This window comes from Rhamphochromis longiceps, linkage group LG8 (assembly GCF_057381845.1).
Source record: "Rhamphochromis longiceps isolate RC_006_pf linkage group LG8, R_longiceps_female_GT1.1, whole genome shotgun sequence".
Taxonomy (NCBI): Eukaryota; Metazoa; Chordata; class Actinopteri; order Cichliformes; family Cichlidae; genus Rhamphochromis; species Rhamphochromis longiceps.
The window spans coordinates 6535893-6553042 of NC_140564.1; the positions used below are offsets into that span (position 1 = coordinate 6535893).

Here is a 17150-nt window from a genome sequence, read left to right on the forward strand (position 1 = left end):
TAGAAAGGCTAGGATCATGCATTTATGTGAAAGAAAGGTGGGGGCAGACATTCTGATGACAGGAAGTTGGAAAAAAGTGAAGACAAAAATAAGAAAAAAGGAATAGCGTTTGCCGGCATTTCGATTATATTATGTTTTTTGACAACACTGAATAAAAAAATGACTTCCTAACACACCATTCATAATTGCTAAATGTCGTAAGAGCCAGTTCGTCAAAGGGAGTGAAACAAAAGCTGAATAAAATTTACACAGCTCAGCAGATAACTTTGTCTTCGCCCTGCAAAATGACTGGAGAATATCCAGCCATGAGTTTGTTCCCCGAAGCTTAAGCGCACTCAAGTTATCCTTTAGGTCAGTAAGCCAAAACACACCAGCTCAACATTTTCACCTCCAAATGTCTTTGGAGCTTACTAAAAATCTTCACTTAAAACCCAATTTGTTTCAAGAAGGAACACTTCCTGGATTCAACCCACTTCTATTTGCAAGGTATACGTACAGGGTTAAATATCAAAACAATCCAAGGCACTCCCTTTTCAAGGTTCAAGGTTCAAGGTTCTTTATTTGTCACATGCATAGTTATACAAGTATAACACACAGTGAAATGTAGCCTGACACGCTCCTCGACATGTGCAAAAATTGTGTGGGTGGGGGGGGGGGGGGGGGGGGGGGGGGTGTAGAGGAAGAACATTATATATATATATATATATGTATATATATATATATATATATATATATATATATATACATACAGTATATACACTGGGTGAATGTGCAGTAGTAGCAGCAAGCAGGTGAATTCTGTACATTAATATGAATAGACATCTGACATCTGAAAGTAAAATTAAACTACCATCATTTTCACTGTAAGATCCAGGCATAAATCCCATTAAGATCCTTTGGGATGACTGTAGGTATCTTGTTCACTCTCCAAAACCCTCAAATATGGCTGAATTAAAACAACTGTGCAAAGAAAAGGGAGCAAAAATTCCTCCACGGCGATATGAAAGACACAATAAGCAATAAGCAAATGCCTGGTTGCAATTTTTGCTGCTGGTTGAACAACTAATAAAAGTTTAGGGGCAGTTACTTTTTCACACAGGATTTGGGCAGATTTTTTTCTCTTAATAAATGAGATCATCATTTAAAAACTGCATTTTGTTTTTGCTCAGGTTGTCTTTGTCTAATGTTAAACTTTGTTTGATGACCTAAAACATGCAAAGGTGACAAATATGGAAAAAAAAAGCATCAGGAAGTGAGCAAATTTCAAAAGTACTGTACAAAGAATTAAAACATGTAATATGGCTGAAAGCAACACAGCAGTATGAGTATGTGTGAAAGGAGACACTGCAGAGTAATATAGTATTAGAAGTGTGTAAGCACTTTGGTCAGTAAGATTGGAAGATAGCTACTAAATTAAAAGTCTAGCTCATTTGAAGCCTGGAAAAATGCCAATTGTCAGATCATCAATATTGCAACTCTATCATTAAGACAGGGATTATGATGGATTTTATTCAAGTATTTGATTAAATTAATTATTACGAGTTTTCCTTTCCACTGCAGCTTTGGTGTTTAATAATTCATGAGCAAGCAAAAACAAATGTAAACAAAATGTAAAACATAGGCTTAGACTACGTGCATATTTGATATAAGGTCAAAAAGTACAAATAGGTGTCCATTTAAGGATCATATGTTAATGTGAGGGGCGATTGTGGCTCAAGAGTTGGGAGTTCGGAAGGTTGCCGGTTCGAGCCCTGGCTCCGACAGTCTCGGTCGTTGTGTCCTTGGGCAAGACGTTTCACCCGTTGCCTACTGGTGTTGGCCAGAGGGGCCGGTGGCGCCAGTAAATGGTAAATGGCCTGCATTTGTATAGCGCTTTTCTAGTCCATAGGACCCCAAAGCGCTTTACACTACACTCAGTCATCCACCCATTCACACACACATTCACACACTGGCGATAGCAAGCTACATTGTAGCCACAGCTGCCCTGGGGCGCACTGACAGAGGCGAGGCTGCCGGACACAGGCGCCACCGGGCCCTCTGACCACCACCAGTACCGCCAGTGTCCGGCAGCCTCGCCTCTGTCAGTGCGCCCCAGGGTGGCTGTGGCTACAATGTAGCTGCCATCACCAGTGTGTGAATGTGTGTGTGACTGGATGCGTAAAGCGCTTTGGGGTCCTTAGGGACTAGTAAAGCACTATACAAATACAGGCCACTTACCATTTACCAATGTTTAAATAACTTAATAAATTAATTCAATTCAATTTTATTTATATAGCGCCAAATCACAACAAAAGTCGCCTCAAGGCGCTTCATAGGTACAGAGAAAAACCAACAATCATATGACCCCCTATGAGCAAGCACTTTGGCGACAGTGGGAAGGAAAAACTCCCTTTTAACAGGAAGAAACCTCCAGCAGAACCAGGCTCAGGGAGGGGCGGGGCCATCTGCTGTGATTGGTTGGGGTGAGAGAACGAAGACAGGATAAAGACATGCTGTGGAAGAGAGACAGAGGTTAATAACAGGTATGATTCAATGCAGAGAGGTCTGTTAACACATAGTGAGTGAGAAAGGTGACTGGAAAGGAAAAACTCAATGCATCATGGGAATCCCCCGGCAGCCTACGTCTATTGCAGCATAACTAAGGGAGGTGGGGCCAGGTTTCACAATGAACACACCCGAAACTCTGGCTGATTGGGACCCACGCCCAGTTTCACACCTTGGCTCAGGCGATTAGAGGATCATCAGGGGGTCCTTTTGTCCCTCTGTGGGGGGATACTCCCACTAGGTTTATATCTGGGACTCTCCACCATTTGACCTTAGAACTGAAGAAGCTTCTCGGATGAGAGGTGAAACGTCTTCAAGCAACTTAAAGAAGTCCAGACGCTTTTCTTTGCAAGCTCCTTTGACTACGATGACCTGGATGACTGAGAACCTTCACAGACATAACTAAGGGAGGATTCAGGGTCACCTGGTCCAGCCCTAACTATATGCTTTAGCAAAAAGGAAAGTTTGAAGCCTAATCTTGAAAGTAGAGATAGTGTCTGTCTCCTGAATCCAAACTGGAAGCTGGTTCCACAGAAGAGGGGCCTGAAAACTGAAGGCTCTGCCTCCCATTCTACTTTTAAATACTCTAGGAACAACAAGTAGGCCTGCAGAGCGAGAGCGAAGTGCTCTAATAGGGTGATATGGTACTACAAGGTCATTAAGATAAGATGGGGCCTGATTATTTAAGACCTTGTATGTGAGGAGCAGGATTTTGAATTCAATTCTGGATTTAACAGGAAGCCAATGAAGGGAAGCCAATACAGGAGAAATATGCTCTCTCTTTCTAGTCCCTGTCAGGACTCTTGCTGCAGCATTTTTGATTAGCTGAAGGCTTTTCAGTGAGTTTTTAGGACCTGATAATAATGAATTACAGTCGTCCAGCCTGGAAGTAATAAATGCATGAACTAGTTTTTCAGCGTCACTCTGAGACAGGATATTTCTAATACAGCCAACAGGGGGAAAAAATGATCAAAAATGGGTTTGTTTTAGAATCTTTGTTTCTTTTTTTGATGCTCATCAGGGAAAGACAAAAGATCCCTCAGAGAGATGTTCCACAAATGGCGGCGCTATTTTCTGGATAACTGATTAGTTAGTACATAGTGATTTTATAACTGCTGGTCTCTAATCTGGAGCACAACCTGCTCCAGAACAGGTTAGATTCATAGCATAAGTCACCATTGCAAGTTGCATTATGTTGGATATTATGAACTTTCTTTGCTCACGTAAATATTAGGGGTGCGACGATACACAAAATTCACGGTTCGGTTCGATACTTTGGTGTCACGGTTCGATACAAAAAAATGTTCATGCCTTTTTAATTTGTCATTTATTAAAATTATAAATATATATTTTAACTCAAAAGTACAGTTTTTAAATTTAACCCTAACCCTTGTGCGTGTTTTTCATTTTGACAGCGAATGCACACCTGCGGACCACTTATGTGCAGCCCTGGTTATTTAGCTCGTCATATTGCAGCCACAGAAATTCTTTTGTCCATGAAACCATAAAGCTGCACTTTCTTTTTGCCTTATAGTCTGATTTGTCATAACTTCTCCGTTTTGTGGTAAGCTTTTCTTTGGCTGTCACTTCTTCACCCTGACCTGTCTTATTTGGCTCAGCAGAACTAAAATATATATCCTGCTGCTTTTACACACGCACTCATATAAGCTCAGCGATTCTCTGCGCGATCAACCTGTTTAAGCTGCGGGAGATTTCACTTGTCATGTTTGCATAGTAAGCTAACGATTGATAAGACGATGTCAGAGGAATTGGTGCGCAAATTATCATCACTCACCAATCATGTGCTAACGGCTGTCTAAATGACTTGGGTAAAGTTTGTAGCATGCTTGTTGTTTTTGTCTTTGCACTAGGATGATGTCGGCGTAAATGTGCAGTCATATTCGTTGTGTTCCCACTAGTGCTGTCAGCGTTAATCTCGTTGAAATGACCTTAACGCCACAACACGGCAAATCTCCGTTAACGAGCTACCGCCGATCGCCCCGTGCGTGGGGCTAGACGGCCAACACGTTAACGATCTAACTGCGCTAACACACTAGCTCCCACCCATGTAATTGAGCATTGCGTGGCACATCCAACATACTGTTTTACTTTAGTCCATGACGCGCTTACCTTCAGGGTCATACGTCACTTGAAAACCAAAATAATTCCAAACGCCAGATCTGAATGAGGGTGGGGGAGGTTCAATTTGCCATGTTGCAAGGAGAGCTTAACTTCTGTCTCGCTAGCTTGCCCTGCGCTCTTCCTTCTGACGATGCTGTCTGTGTTGAGCGCTCAGTGGATCTGCGTTCGACAGTGCAGGCTGCACTGTCGAACGGCCACCGTACTGGACGGTTTGCCACTTCATTTTACCCGTTAAAGTATGCTTGTAGGTAACAGTCACAAAGGTAGCATGGTTTGGCACTTCATTTTATCTGTCAGACCATGTTTCTAGCTCTTATTAACAGAGGTAGGATGATTTGCCACTTAATTGTAGCCTTTAAAGTATGCTTCTAGCTAATATTCATAAAGGTAGGATGGTTCGCCACTTAATTTCGTGTTTTCCCACAGTGTTAAGCAGGCCGACAGCGAATGCTTGGAACACTGAAGCCATATCCCTTCTGTGTTTACATACATCGCAGCCGAGCTGCACAGTGCCCAGGCGACAGCGTATGCTTGAACGCTGAGGCCGTGTTCCCTGCTGTGTTTGCTCACCGTAGCCGAGCTACTCGCTAGCCGGCAGCCGCACAGCGTGGTCCGACTGGCACATAAGACTATTTTTCAAGGCGATAAGCCAGGGAGGGGAGACCAACCAAGGGGAAAGATAAGGGCAAGCTAAGGGATAACAGGGCATACCAAGGAAATACCAGGGAATATCAGGGGAATACCGGGGAATACCCGGGGAATACCAGAGGAGAGGCAGCGCCCACGGAGGCTGCCAAAACAGGTTCCTGATGGATGCACATACATACAGCACTCTCAAGGCACTCACAAACACACAACACAAGTGGAGATCAAATGATCACCGGTGTCACGTCTGCACAGCTGTTTTATACGTGAGCTGTGGGGTATGGCCGGGCGAACCAGAGTGTCTTAAAGAAGTATCCACACGGTGGGGGGTGTCCATTTTGTAAAACCTCAGATTCAATTGTAGAATTGAAAGTAATTTTCTTGGTGTCATTCAAACATCTTGAGCACCTCCAAGTCTAAGGCCATGGTTCTCTGCCAAAAAAGGACCCTTTGGGTTGGGGGATAGTTGCCTTCCCAAGCGAGTGATTTGAAGTATCTTATGGTTTTGCTCATAAAAGAAGAGGAGGAGCAGGATTGGCAGACTGGTAATTTAATATTTGAGTATAAAACCCCACCCACAAAAAAAAGTATATTGCTGACCACGAAACACCTTCAGAACCATTCAATTTTAGTTTCAGAATATATTTTAAAAGCCATGTACCTTTGCTTTCTGAACGAAGACCACCAACTTTCAATCCGTTGATTTGTAGTTGAGGTACCATACTGTCGAACGCAGATTCACTGAGCGCTCAACACAGACAGCATCGTCAGAAAGAAAGTTGATAAAATAAATTACAAATTTTGTATTGTTCGATACATATGCGTACCGAACCGAAAGCACTGTATCGAACGGTTCAATATCGATGCGAATATCGATATTAGTAACTCTTATTTGGCACATAATGATCCCTATGAGTGTCACCTACTTCAAAAGGGTAGTTACACTCATCCCCCCTCCCTTTTCAAACACCTTCGATGCCTGTCTGACATGTCTTCCCAATGTGATGTTTGTGTAAAGTTTGGTCAGAGGGTTCCTTTGTAAGTGCGCATGTGACATTAGCGTACTGCCTGCTGTAACCTATAATTTCCTTTAGGATCAATAAAGTATTTCTGATTCTTATTCTGATTAGAGGATGGTGATAAATTGGTGATTCAAATCTATAAAGAACATAAAAATATAACAGTAAAATGCAACATTTTTACAAACCAGGAGATTAATGCTGCAGAAAATGGTTAATACTTAGCACACCAAGTGTTAAAATAAACATTTAATTTAAAGTTAATTATTTTTTGGTCAAACTTTTAGGTCAAATTACCTTAACTCCCGAACCACTGGCACAATTGAAAAATTCAAATGGTTTCTGAAAGCATCAACTCTTTTTCAGTAAGGCTCAGGCCCAGGCAGGCGCCACATCCAAATTTTGGCAAATAACAAAGAAAACAAAAGAGCAAAAAGCAAAAACAAAACTATAAAAACATGGCTGTGTGTGTGTCTTCTGTAGGGCTCCATCACACTCACTAACTCTCTCTTCTCTCAACCAACCTCCAACCGTCTTTTTGGGGTTGCTGCAACACTGTGCCAGGGATTACTGTAATGACCCTAAAATCCCTGACAAGCACAGAGTCACTGTTTTCAGGAACCATTGAAAGTCTTTCATTTGAAATGGTTCAGGACTTATGGGAGTTACAGATGTTGAAAATGTTGCAAAACACCTGTCTGAGGCTAGTGACAGGTTAGGCTGATTATTTCATTGTGAAGGGCACTGTTGGCACTGCTGTTTATTTCAAATCAAATCAAATCACTTTTATTGTCACATCACATGTGCAGGTACATTGGTACAGCACATGTGAGTGAAATTCTTGTGTGCGAGCTTCACAAGCAACAGAGTTGTGCAAAATACAATAATGTAAACAAGCAAAATACAAGAATGGCTACATCTGAAACTAATAAATATATGTACAATATATAATAGTGTATGCATTTCTGGATGTGTATACTAAATATTTTTCTACGTGTGTGTGTGTGTGTGTGTGTGTGTGTGTGTGTGTGTGTGTGTGTGTGTGTGTGTACACAGATTTTACAAATTAAATAGAGTAAACAATGAATAGAATATATAAAATAAATAAAATAAAATATACAGAGTTGAGACATGTGCAAAACAGTGGCATTACTGTACAGTATGGAGTGCATAATGTTGAAGTTCCAGTAGTGAAGCTGAGGTGTCTATGACGTGTTCAGCTGTCTGATGGCCTGGTGGAAGAAGCTGTCTCTCAGTCTGCTGGTACGGGACCGGATGCTGCAGAACCTCCTTCCTGATGGAAGCAGTCTGAACAGTTTATGGCTGGGGTGACTGGAGTCCTTGATGATCCTCCCCGCTTTCCTCAGGCACTGCTTCCTGTAGATGTCTTGGAGGGAGGGAAGCTCACCTCCAATTATCTGTTCAGAGCACCGCACTACTCTCTGGAGAGCTTTGCAGTTGTAGGCGGTGCTGTTGCCATACCAGGTGGTGATGGCACAGTGATAGAAGGTCCTGAGGATGCGGGGGCTCATGCCGAATCTTTTCAGTCTCCTGAGAAAGAAGAGGCGCTGCTGCGCCTTCTTCACTGTTTTGTTTGTGTGTACTGACCACGTAAGATCCTCAGCCAGATGTACTCCAAGGAACCGGAAGCTGCTCACTCTCTCCACAGCAGCGCCGCTGATGGTGATGGGGGTGTGTACTTCTCTGCACCTCCGGAAGTCCACTATCAACTCCTTTGTCTTTGCGACGTTGAGGGTGAGATGGTTGTCTTGACACCAGTGGGTCAGGGCCCTGACCTCCTCCCTGTAAGCTGTTTCATCACTGTTGGTGATAAGACCCACCACTGTAGTGTTGTCCGCAAACTTCACAACTTCACATTTCTAAGGCACAGTAGCATATTAGAGCTCTGAAATTTTAAATAGATCTAATTAAACATTTAAGTCTACTGTCCCACAACATAATAAGATGTGAAAATCAATTTAGTCTGTCAGCAGATCAAAGTAAAATTATTTTCATTGACTTTCCGTGCCAGTTACACACTCCCCTTCTTATCCCAAATAAGCACACCCTCCAAGCAGCAACTATCACACACATACCAGTCATAGAAAAAAAGTGTGTTTCAGTGTTAAATTTTGTGCAATTTGCCGTAAATTGTCTACCACAAACCTTAGTAGAGTTTAAGTTTTGGTAGAAGAGTCAAGCTGTGCTCATTAGTCTAGCATAGAAAATTTTTAAATTTCTTTTTAATTATTAGATCAGATTATTTTATTTCTATTTTTTGTAACTCCATTTAAAAATGCAGTTTGCCAGTTAGGTAATCAAATAATGATCAGTTACAGCTGACTTACAGGCCAGTCACCTGTCAGTCAAAGTGGCCATGCCCTTACCTTCCATCACTGTCCAAATGACCCACCATACAGTTGTTATGAAGTTTAAAACTGTACTGTACAGGGCAGGTTCTAGGTGTGCATTTTAATGGTATTTAGTGGAGGATTTTAAATTGTAAACTGTTGGTTACATAGCCCTTTTCTACTCTACTTCAGCATTTAAGAGTAAGGCGTTCAGAAGCGGAGACAGGGACTGCTACAGAGAGGCCAAGTACAAGTTCACTAAGGAAGTGGACATTGCCAAACATCAGCACTCTGAGAAGATGCAGCAGCAGATCTCAGAGAATGACTCGGCCTCTGTGTGGAAAGGTTTTAGGAATATTACAAACTACAAGCCTAAAACCCCCCACTCCACTGATGACTTGCTCTTGGCCAACACCCTCAACGACTTCTACTGCCGTTTTGACGAGCCATCAGGCAGCCTTCACACCTCCAACGGCCCCAACAATAGAGGCACTTTGGACACTCATTCCCCCACCTCTCCCCCCTCCATAGAGCCATCACCACCTTCAAACCGTTCACCTACAACACCCCCCTCCTCACCCCACACAAAAGAGGATTTCACACCACCTCCTCCGACCACAACTCTTCATATTCATGAAGCAGATGTGAGGAAGCAGTTTAAGAATCTGAATGCTCGGAAAGCTCCCGGCCCAGACGGTGTGTCTCCTGCCACCCTCAGACACTGTGCAAACGAGCTGGCCCCAGTGTTTTCTGGCATTTTCAACTCCTCACTGCAGGCATGTCATGTGCCTGCCTGCTTCAAGTCCTCTACCATAATCCCTGTCCCCAAGAAACCTAGGATCACTGGACTAAATGACTACAGACCCGTGGCTCTGACATCTGTGGTCATGAAGTCATTTGAGCGCCTAGTTCTCTCCCATCTCAAGACCCTCACGGCCCCCCTCCTGGACCCCCTGCAGTTTGCATATAGAGCCAACAGGTCTGTAGACGACGCCATCAACATGGCCCTACACTTCATCCTGCAGCATCTGGACTCCCCAGGAACCTACGCCAGGATCCTGCTTGTGGACTTCAGCTCTGCCTTCAACACCATCCTTCCAGACCATCTCCGAGGCAAGCTTTCCCAGATGAATGTGCCTGATCCCATCTGCCGGTGGATCACTGACTTCCTGACGGACAGGAAGCAGCACGTGAGGCTGGGGAAGAATGTCTCGGACTCCCGGACCATCAGCACCGGCTCCCCTCAGGGCTGTGTTCTTTCTCCTCTGCTCTTCTCCCTGTACACCAACTGCTGCACCTCCACCCACCAGTCTGTCAAGCTAATCAAGTTCGCAGATGACACCACCGTCATTGGGCTCATCTCTGACGGGGATGAGTCTGCCTACAGGAGGGAGGTTGAACGTCTGGTGTCCTGGTGCAGCCACAACAACCTGGTGCTGAATGCCCAGAAGACAGTGGAGATTATTGTGGACTTCAGGAAGCACACAGCCCCACTCCCCCCCATCATCCTGACTGACACCCCCATCACCTCTGTGGACTCATTCCGCTTCCTGGGTACCACCATCACCCAGGACCTGAAGTGGGAGCCCACCATCACCTCCGTCATCAAGAAAGCCCAGCAGAGGATGTACTTCCTGAGGCAGCTGAAGAAATTCAACCTGCCAACACGGACGATGATGCAATTCTACACCGCAATCATCGAGTCCATCCTCACCTCCTCCATCACCGTGTGGTACGCTGGAGCCACTATCAGGGACAAACAGAGACTGCAGCGTGTTGTGCGCTCTGCTGAGAAGGTGATTGGCTGCAGACTCCCATCTCTGCAGGACCTGTACACCTGCAGGACACTGCGGCGTGCAGCCCGGATCTCAGCTGACCCTTCTCACCCTGGACACAGTCTGTTTGACCTGCTCCCCTCAGGCAGGAGGCTCCGGTCCATTCGCACCAGAACCTCTCGCCACAAGAACAGTTTCTTCCCCTCTGCTGTTGGACACATGAACAATAACCACATGACTGTCCCCGCCACTCACACATGACCCTACGCTGTGTCACTGCATCATTTCATGTCTGGCACTGATCACCACCTGCACTCATGTATATATCCTTCTACGTAGCACTCTTAATTCTTATTCTCATGTATATATCTCATGTATATCTCATGCACATATCTTTCTTTCTACATAGCACTTTAATTCTTATTCTTATTGTTTGCACTGAAGCACCGCAGCAATTTCCTAATGTTGTAAACCTCAACATCTGGCAATAAACCCATTCTGATTCTGATTCTGATTCTGATTAAAGCTCACGTAGAGCTCAAACTTCAGAGAAGAACACAAAGGAGATTTCCTGCATCTGTCAGTCTGGCTGACAGTGACTTTAATAAAGTCATGGTTCCATGGGGTCATCCTCTATGGGGGATTTGGATTAATAAGAAATTTTCTGCAACAAAGAATAGCAGGTACAATCATGTAAACAGAACTGCAGTATTGTTTATCTGAACACTGAACAAGACATGATCCTGTCACATTTACATAAGTTTTCAAAGTGGTTATACCAGGTAAAGGCGCTAAGATATCTTCAGTTCTCATAACAGAGAGCCCCTTTCATTTAAACCATTTCTGTTCACGTTTTCATCAAAACATGAAACATGTAAAAAGACTTTGTTTCTTCTCACTGTGTTCACAGGTTGAACTCTGTTGATGTCAAGTACCAGATCTGGAAGCTGGGGGTTGTGTTCACAGACAATGTAAGCAATCAGAATCACTCAGGACAGCGATGTGTGGCTCCATCATGTGGATTCCCTGCAGAAGTTCTTAACTCTTTTGTCTTTTTTGTTTATATCAGAGTAATTTCACAGGGACATTTTTAGTTTACCTCAACTTTTTTTCTAGTTCCTGTTTAAAATGTTTTAAAGTTGCTTATGGCATTTAACATCAATAGCAGTAACGGCATCATATGACCTGTTGTATCGGCCCATAACATTATAAGATAAAATTCTGGTTATTGTGTCTGGCAATTATGTCATATAAAAATATTGGGATAAATATGAAGCATTTGGCTCATCGTTTATAAAGCAGTGCTCCTACATTAATACATATTAGTATCTAATAAATTGATTTTTTAATTCAGGGAGTTACTAGTTTCATAGTTTGTCATTTTGTTTGACCTCATCAAAAGTGAGTCAAATGTATGCCTTACTGAAAAACCAGTAGTGTTTTCTTCACAGACATGTCTTGAAGTGACTTCCATGGTGCAGATATTATACTGTACTGGGTAGCACTTTATAATAATGTCACACTATTACAGTTTTTTACAGTCGCTAACAAGCGCCTACCCATACTTCAGATACTTTTTCTAAACTCTTAACACAGACCCACACCTACAAAACACAATTGGCCAAATGGATAATATCCTTCCCAAAAATACACTTTGTTAAATATATACTAACTCCTCATTTCAAAATTAGAACACATCTTTCTCTGCACACACTAACTGTACAAAAACACTATAAATCTGACTCAAAATGAAATTAGTCTGTCAAAGAATAACACTTGTTTTCACTTCACAAGGTACATGCAGTCAATCAAAGTACACCAGGTTTCAAAATACTGGCTATTATTGACATTACAAAAACTGCATAGACTTTTATGTTTCAGTTTCACAGGTATTTGCATGCGAAACATGCAATCCACCATATTGACACCAGAAATGTCTTGGTTGGTAACTGTATGTCCACATGTACAGTAATGTTCACATTCAAAAGCATTCCAGTAAAAAGCAAACAAGTTTTTGTTCCTTTACTGTTTACCACAGGAGGTACAGTAGAAACACGGTATGATAGGACAGAGAAAGTTTTACAGTATTGCTTACAGTGAACAAAATATCCATGAAACACACAAGAGCATTCTGAACAAAAAAACAACAGCAAAAAGCCAAGATAAAAAGGGGGGGAGGGGGGCTAAAAAAAGGCAAAAAAGTTGCATCTAATCTCTGCGATCTTCAGGGTTAGGCCACATGTTTTCATCAACATCACATCTGATGTCAGCCAAGTCGATGCACCTGGGATAAAACCGCCTGGTATGTCGGATCCACCCTTGGCAATCGTCAACTGTGATGTCCCTGGAGCCAGCATCCATGGCTTCAAGGAGGGACATCTGGTCATGTGGCTGATGGTCATAAACCTTCCACCGCCATGCAGAAAAGAACTCCTCTATGGGGTTGAGGAAAGGTGAATAGGGTGGAAGGAAGAGACTCACCAGTCTTGGGTGGACTTCAAACCATGTTGTTATTGCTTGCGAGTGATGGAAAGCCACATTGTCCCAGGTAATTACAAAGGTCCTCATGTTTTCACCCTCCTGACCCTGCTCTGGAACCAGGCGCTGGTGGAGATCATTGAGAAAGGCAAGCAAGCGCTCTGTATTATAGGGTCCAACCTGACATCTGTGAAGGAGTAATCCTGCATTTGCAATTGCTGCACACATGGTAATGTTTGCCCCTCTCTGTCCTGGCACATCAACTGTGGCCCTTTTTCCAATTACATTTCGTCCACGTCGACGCCTTTTGGCCAGATTGAATCCTGCCTCATCGATGTATATGAATTCATGAGGGGCCTGGTTGGCCTCCAATTCCATAACTCTCTGAAACAAAGTTTATGTAAGTCATGTTAGTACTGTATACCATACTGTACTGTAACCTAGTATTGTGTAGGTTACCTACTTGCAAAGTGCAAAGCTTATAGAACTGGACATTGGATTGAATATACACTGTACCTGGACATATTGTCGTCGTAGCTCCTTGACCCTCTCACTGTTCCTCTCAAAGGGAACAGTGTAGATCTGCTTCATCCGCACTCTGTGTTTGGACAATGTCCGCGAAATGGTTGTGAGGCTGATTCTATCGATATTGTCGAATATCTCATGGTCCGCCACAATTCTGGTTTGTATTTCACGCAGTTTTATTGCATTATTTGCAGTAACCATTTCCACAATGGCAAGCTCCTGATCATTACTGAGGAGCTTTCCTCTTCCCCCAGAGGGTGGAAGACGTTGCATTCTTTAGAAAGACAGACAATTCAACATATGCATTACTGTATGACCATATTGACATGTCAAGTGAGAATAGGAACAATCCATGTAAAATGCAATACTTACCTGTTGGTTTGTTGAAAGGTGCGTATAATGGAGGCAACCGTTGACCGCCTCAAATTGGGCTGCACTCTTTCACCAGCCTCTCTTAGTGAAAGACCATGGTTGATTACATGGTCAATGATAGTGGCACGGATTTCATCACTGACTACTGTTCTTGCAGCCCTTGGAATGCCACCACCACGCATTCTTACACCTATACCTTGCCCTCTCCTTGGGCCTGCTCTTCTCTCTGGGCCCCTTGCTCTTACTCCTCCTCGACCAGACATTACAGTGTTTGTCTTTTTTTTGTTTCCAAAAACATCACTCCTCAAGGTCTTGCCTTATGAACCCCACTGAGTCTAAGCCAGAATGGAAGAAGGTGTGGTTGGCCCAATTTACCCAACATAAATCAGCTGTGTGTCAATTATTCAATTGTTTGTTTGTTTACAGCTGAGATATATTTTTGATATTGATATTGTTTTTGTACTGATATCATTGCAGGGGCAGAGGTTTTTATACTGTATCTACGGTTTGGAATATTGTTTTTGCTATTGTGGGATGTTGTGTGTTAACATTCGTAGATACTACAAGAACAGTCCATAGTTTTGTTGGGAGGTATAACTTGTCTGTTAAGAAAATGTAAGCATTGTGGAAATGTGTTCACTGACTGCATATTGGGTGAACACGACATGAAATGTGTGAATGGTATGGCCACAACAGACCGATCCTGTGCTAATTGTGTTTAGAGTTTTGTAAATGTGACAACTGTTTGGACAAACGCTTGTTAGCGACTGTAAAAAACTGTAAGCCTTACTGAGGTAATAGTAAGGTATTAGCAAGTCATATCATTACTTCTTCTTACTATGCCATTTCTAAATATAAATGTAATGGGGTGGCTGTAGCTCAGGAGGTAAAGCAGGTCATCTACTGACTATCCCCGGCTCCCTCAGTCTGCAAGCCAAATATCCTTGGGCAAGATACTAAACTCCAAATTGCTCTCCAATGCATCTATCGGAGTATGAATGTGTGAGTGTTAGATAGGAAGCACTTAAAAGTGTAGAAAAAGGTGCTTGTGTGGGTATGAATGGGTGAAAGTGGCATGTTGTATGAAGTGCTTTGAGCGCTCCAGGACAGTAGAACACCGCTACATAAGAATCAGTCCATTTACCATGACAGATGGTAAACATCTGCACACTGGCAGGGGCCCTGGTTGAGATTCATCTTTAGTTCCTGAAGGCTTTGGAAGACTGCCATGGCTGTCACATCTCTGCAGAATATCTAGGCTTAGCCAGAGGGTGGAGGGTCTCCACTTTGGTGGCCTCAGGATTTAATCTTTTGTGGTGCTTTTTCCGGATGATGTGGTTCGTTGTGGTGTTGGTGTCATCAGGTGGTGACCTCGAGTTTGCACTGCAATAGTTTGCTACAGAGTGTGAAGCAAACCAAATCTGAGATCATGGATCTCAGCTGGAAAAGGTGGAGTGCCTACTCCACCTAAAGGACAGGTTACTGTCCCAAGTGGAGGAGTATTTCGGGGTCTCGTTCAGGAGTGGAACACAAGATGGACGGACGAATTGGGGCAGCATCCACAGTGATGTGGATAGTGTACCAATCTGTTGTGGTGAAACTGTCACTTCATTGGTCATTCTATGTTCCTACCATCACTTATCGTTACGAGTTCTAGGTAGTAACATAAAGAGTGAGGTTGCTAATATAAGTGGCAGAAATTAGTTTCCTAATTAGTTTCCTCTTTCTGAAGAGTGAGTGGGCTCTCACTTAGAGAGAGAGTGAGGTCATCCGAGAGGGACTCGGATTAGAGCTGCCGCTCCTCCACATTGAAGGTGTATAAATGTAAATGTAGCTGCTAACTGAGCAATGATCATGATGTGTCATCCACATCTGTGTCAAGAGTCATTAATCTATTGTCTGGTAATTATCATTTGAAATGTTTTATGATGCTTTTATTTGATTTATTAGCTACACAATCAGCAGCCTGGATGTTACCTAATATTGTAAACCAGCGGCTCATTTACACTCATTGACTGAATTTCCATCTTCCGTCCTTGTAGTCCTTCCTGTATCTGGCCTGGTATATGACCATGTCCATTCTGGGTCACTATAACAACTTCTTCTTTGCTGCCCATCTACTGGACATTGCCATGGGTTTTAAGACACTGCGTACCATTCTCTCCTCAGTCACACACAATGGCAAACAGGTGAGAACACTATATGAATATTATAAAATTAAACATTTGTCAATATTGAGTGAAGCTTGTGATATTTGCCCTTGTTTGCATCACAGCAGTCTTTTCTTGCCCCTTCTCCAGCTAGTGCTAACTGTTGGCCTATTAGCAGTGGTGGTGTACCTCTACACAGTAGTGGCCTTCAACTTTTTCAGGAAGTTCTACAACAAGAGTGAAGATGGAGAACTGCCAGATATGAAGTGTGATGACATGCTGACAGTGAGTATGACATGTATTAGACTGTAGTGAACCGGAATAATAGTGCTGGGCAGATGATCAAAACGACAGATAATTTGCATCACAGCATGTGTTAAGAATCAGTCAGTTTCACAAAACAAGTTATCTAAAAGGAAAGAACAGGGCTATAGAGTCGGCCTTAAAATGGAAACATTACATATATAAATACTAACTTACACCATGGAGCCCTGCTCTCAGAATCGGTCCTAGATTTAACACTGTCTGTGAAACTGGATTTAATAAAAAATTGTTTAAATTGAAAGGTTTTAGAACATGTTTAGCACCATCCTGTGCCTGTTCAGAGCAGGATGTCATTAGGTTGGATGCACTTACATTAGTTTATGCTAATTTCCTAGTTTATAACTAGTGACAGAACAGTTAATTTGCTGGAAAACAAGGTGACTAAAACTAAAAGTCAGTTTGAGGGGGTCCTGTTTGTATGGGCCCTTCAGTTTGATGAGCCAGAATATAAAGAAACTCAGAAAGAGATGAGAAACAAAGTAACTGACCTCTATCAGTCTGTCTGTCATCTAGTATCATCTGTCAATCTGTCGTCTATCATAGAAGGTTACAAAGCCATGTCTAAGGCTTTTTGGGATTCCAGTGAATAATAATAACTTTATTTATGAACAAGTGAGTCTTCAGCTTAGCTTTAAAAACCTCCACAGAGCATGCCTGCCTAATCCCACAAAAATGGGGCACAAAAAGAAAAAGCACGTTCCCCGATAGTTTTTTTTTCTGGCTCTAGGAACTTTTAAAAGGCCAGAATCCTGGGATCGGAGAGCACGGATGGAACATAAGGGTGCAAGAGATCAGAGAGGTATGAAGGTGCCAAACCATAAAGCC

At 42.8% G+C, this 17150-nt stretch overlaps 1 protein-coding gene across 1 annotated transcript in view; it reads left to right on the forward strand.

Annotated features, from left to right (window-relative positions):
- LOC146663001 (ryanodine receptor 2-like) overlaps window positions 1–17150 on the forward strand; it is a 313610-nt gene that overhangs the window by 280717 nt on the left and 15743 nt on the right. Inside the window, exons 108-110 of the mRNA XM_085415589.1 lie at window positions 11387–11447; window positions 15894–16040; window positions 16152–16286. Of these exons, the coding sequence (XP_085271715.1) occupies window positions 11387–11447; window positions 15894–16040; window positions 16152–16286 (343 nt within the window). The remainder of the gene's footprint in view (window positions 1–11386; window positions 11448–15893; window positions 16041–16151; window positions 16287–17150) is intronic.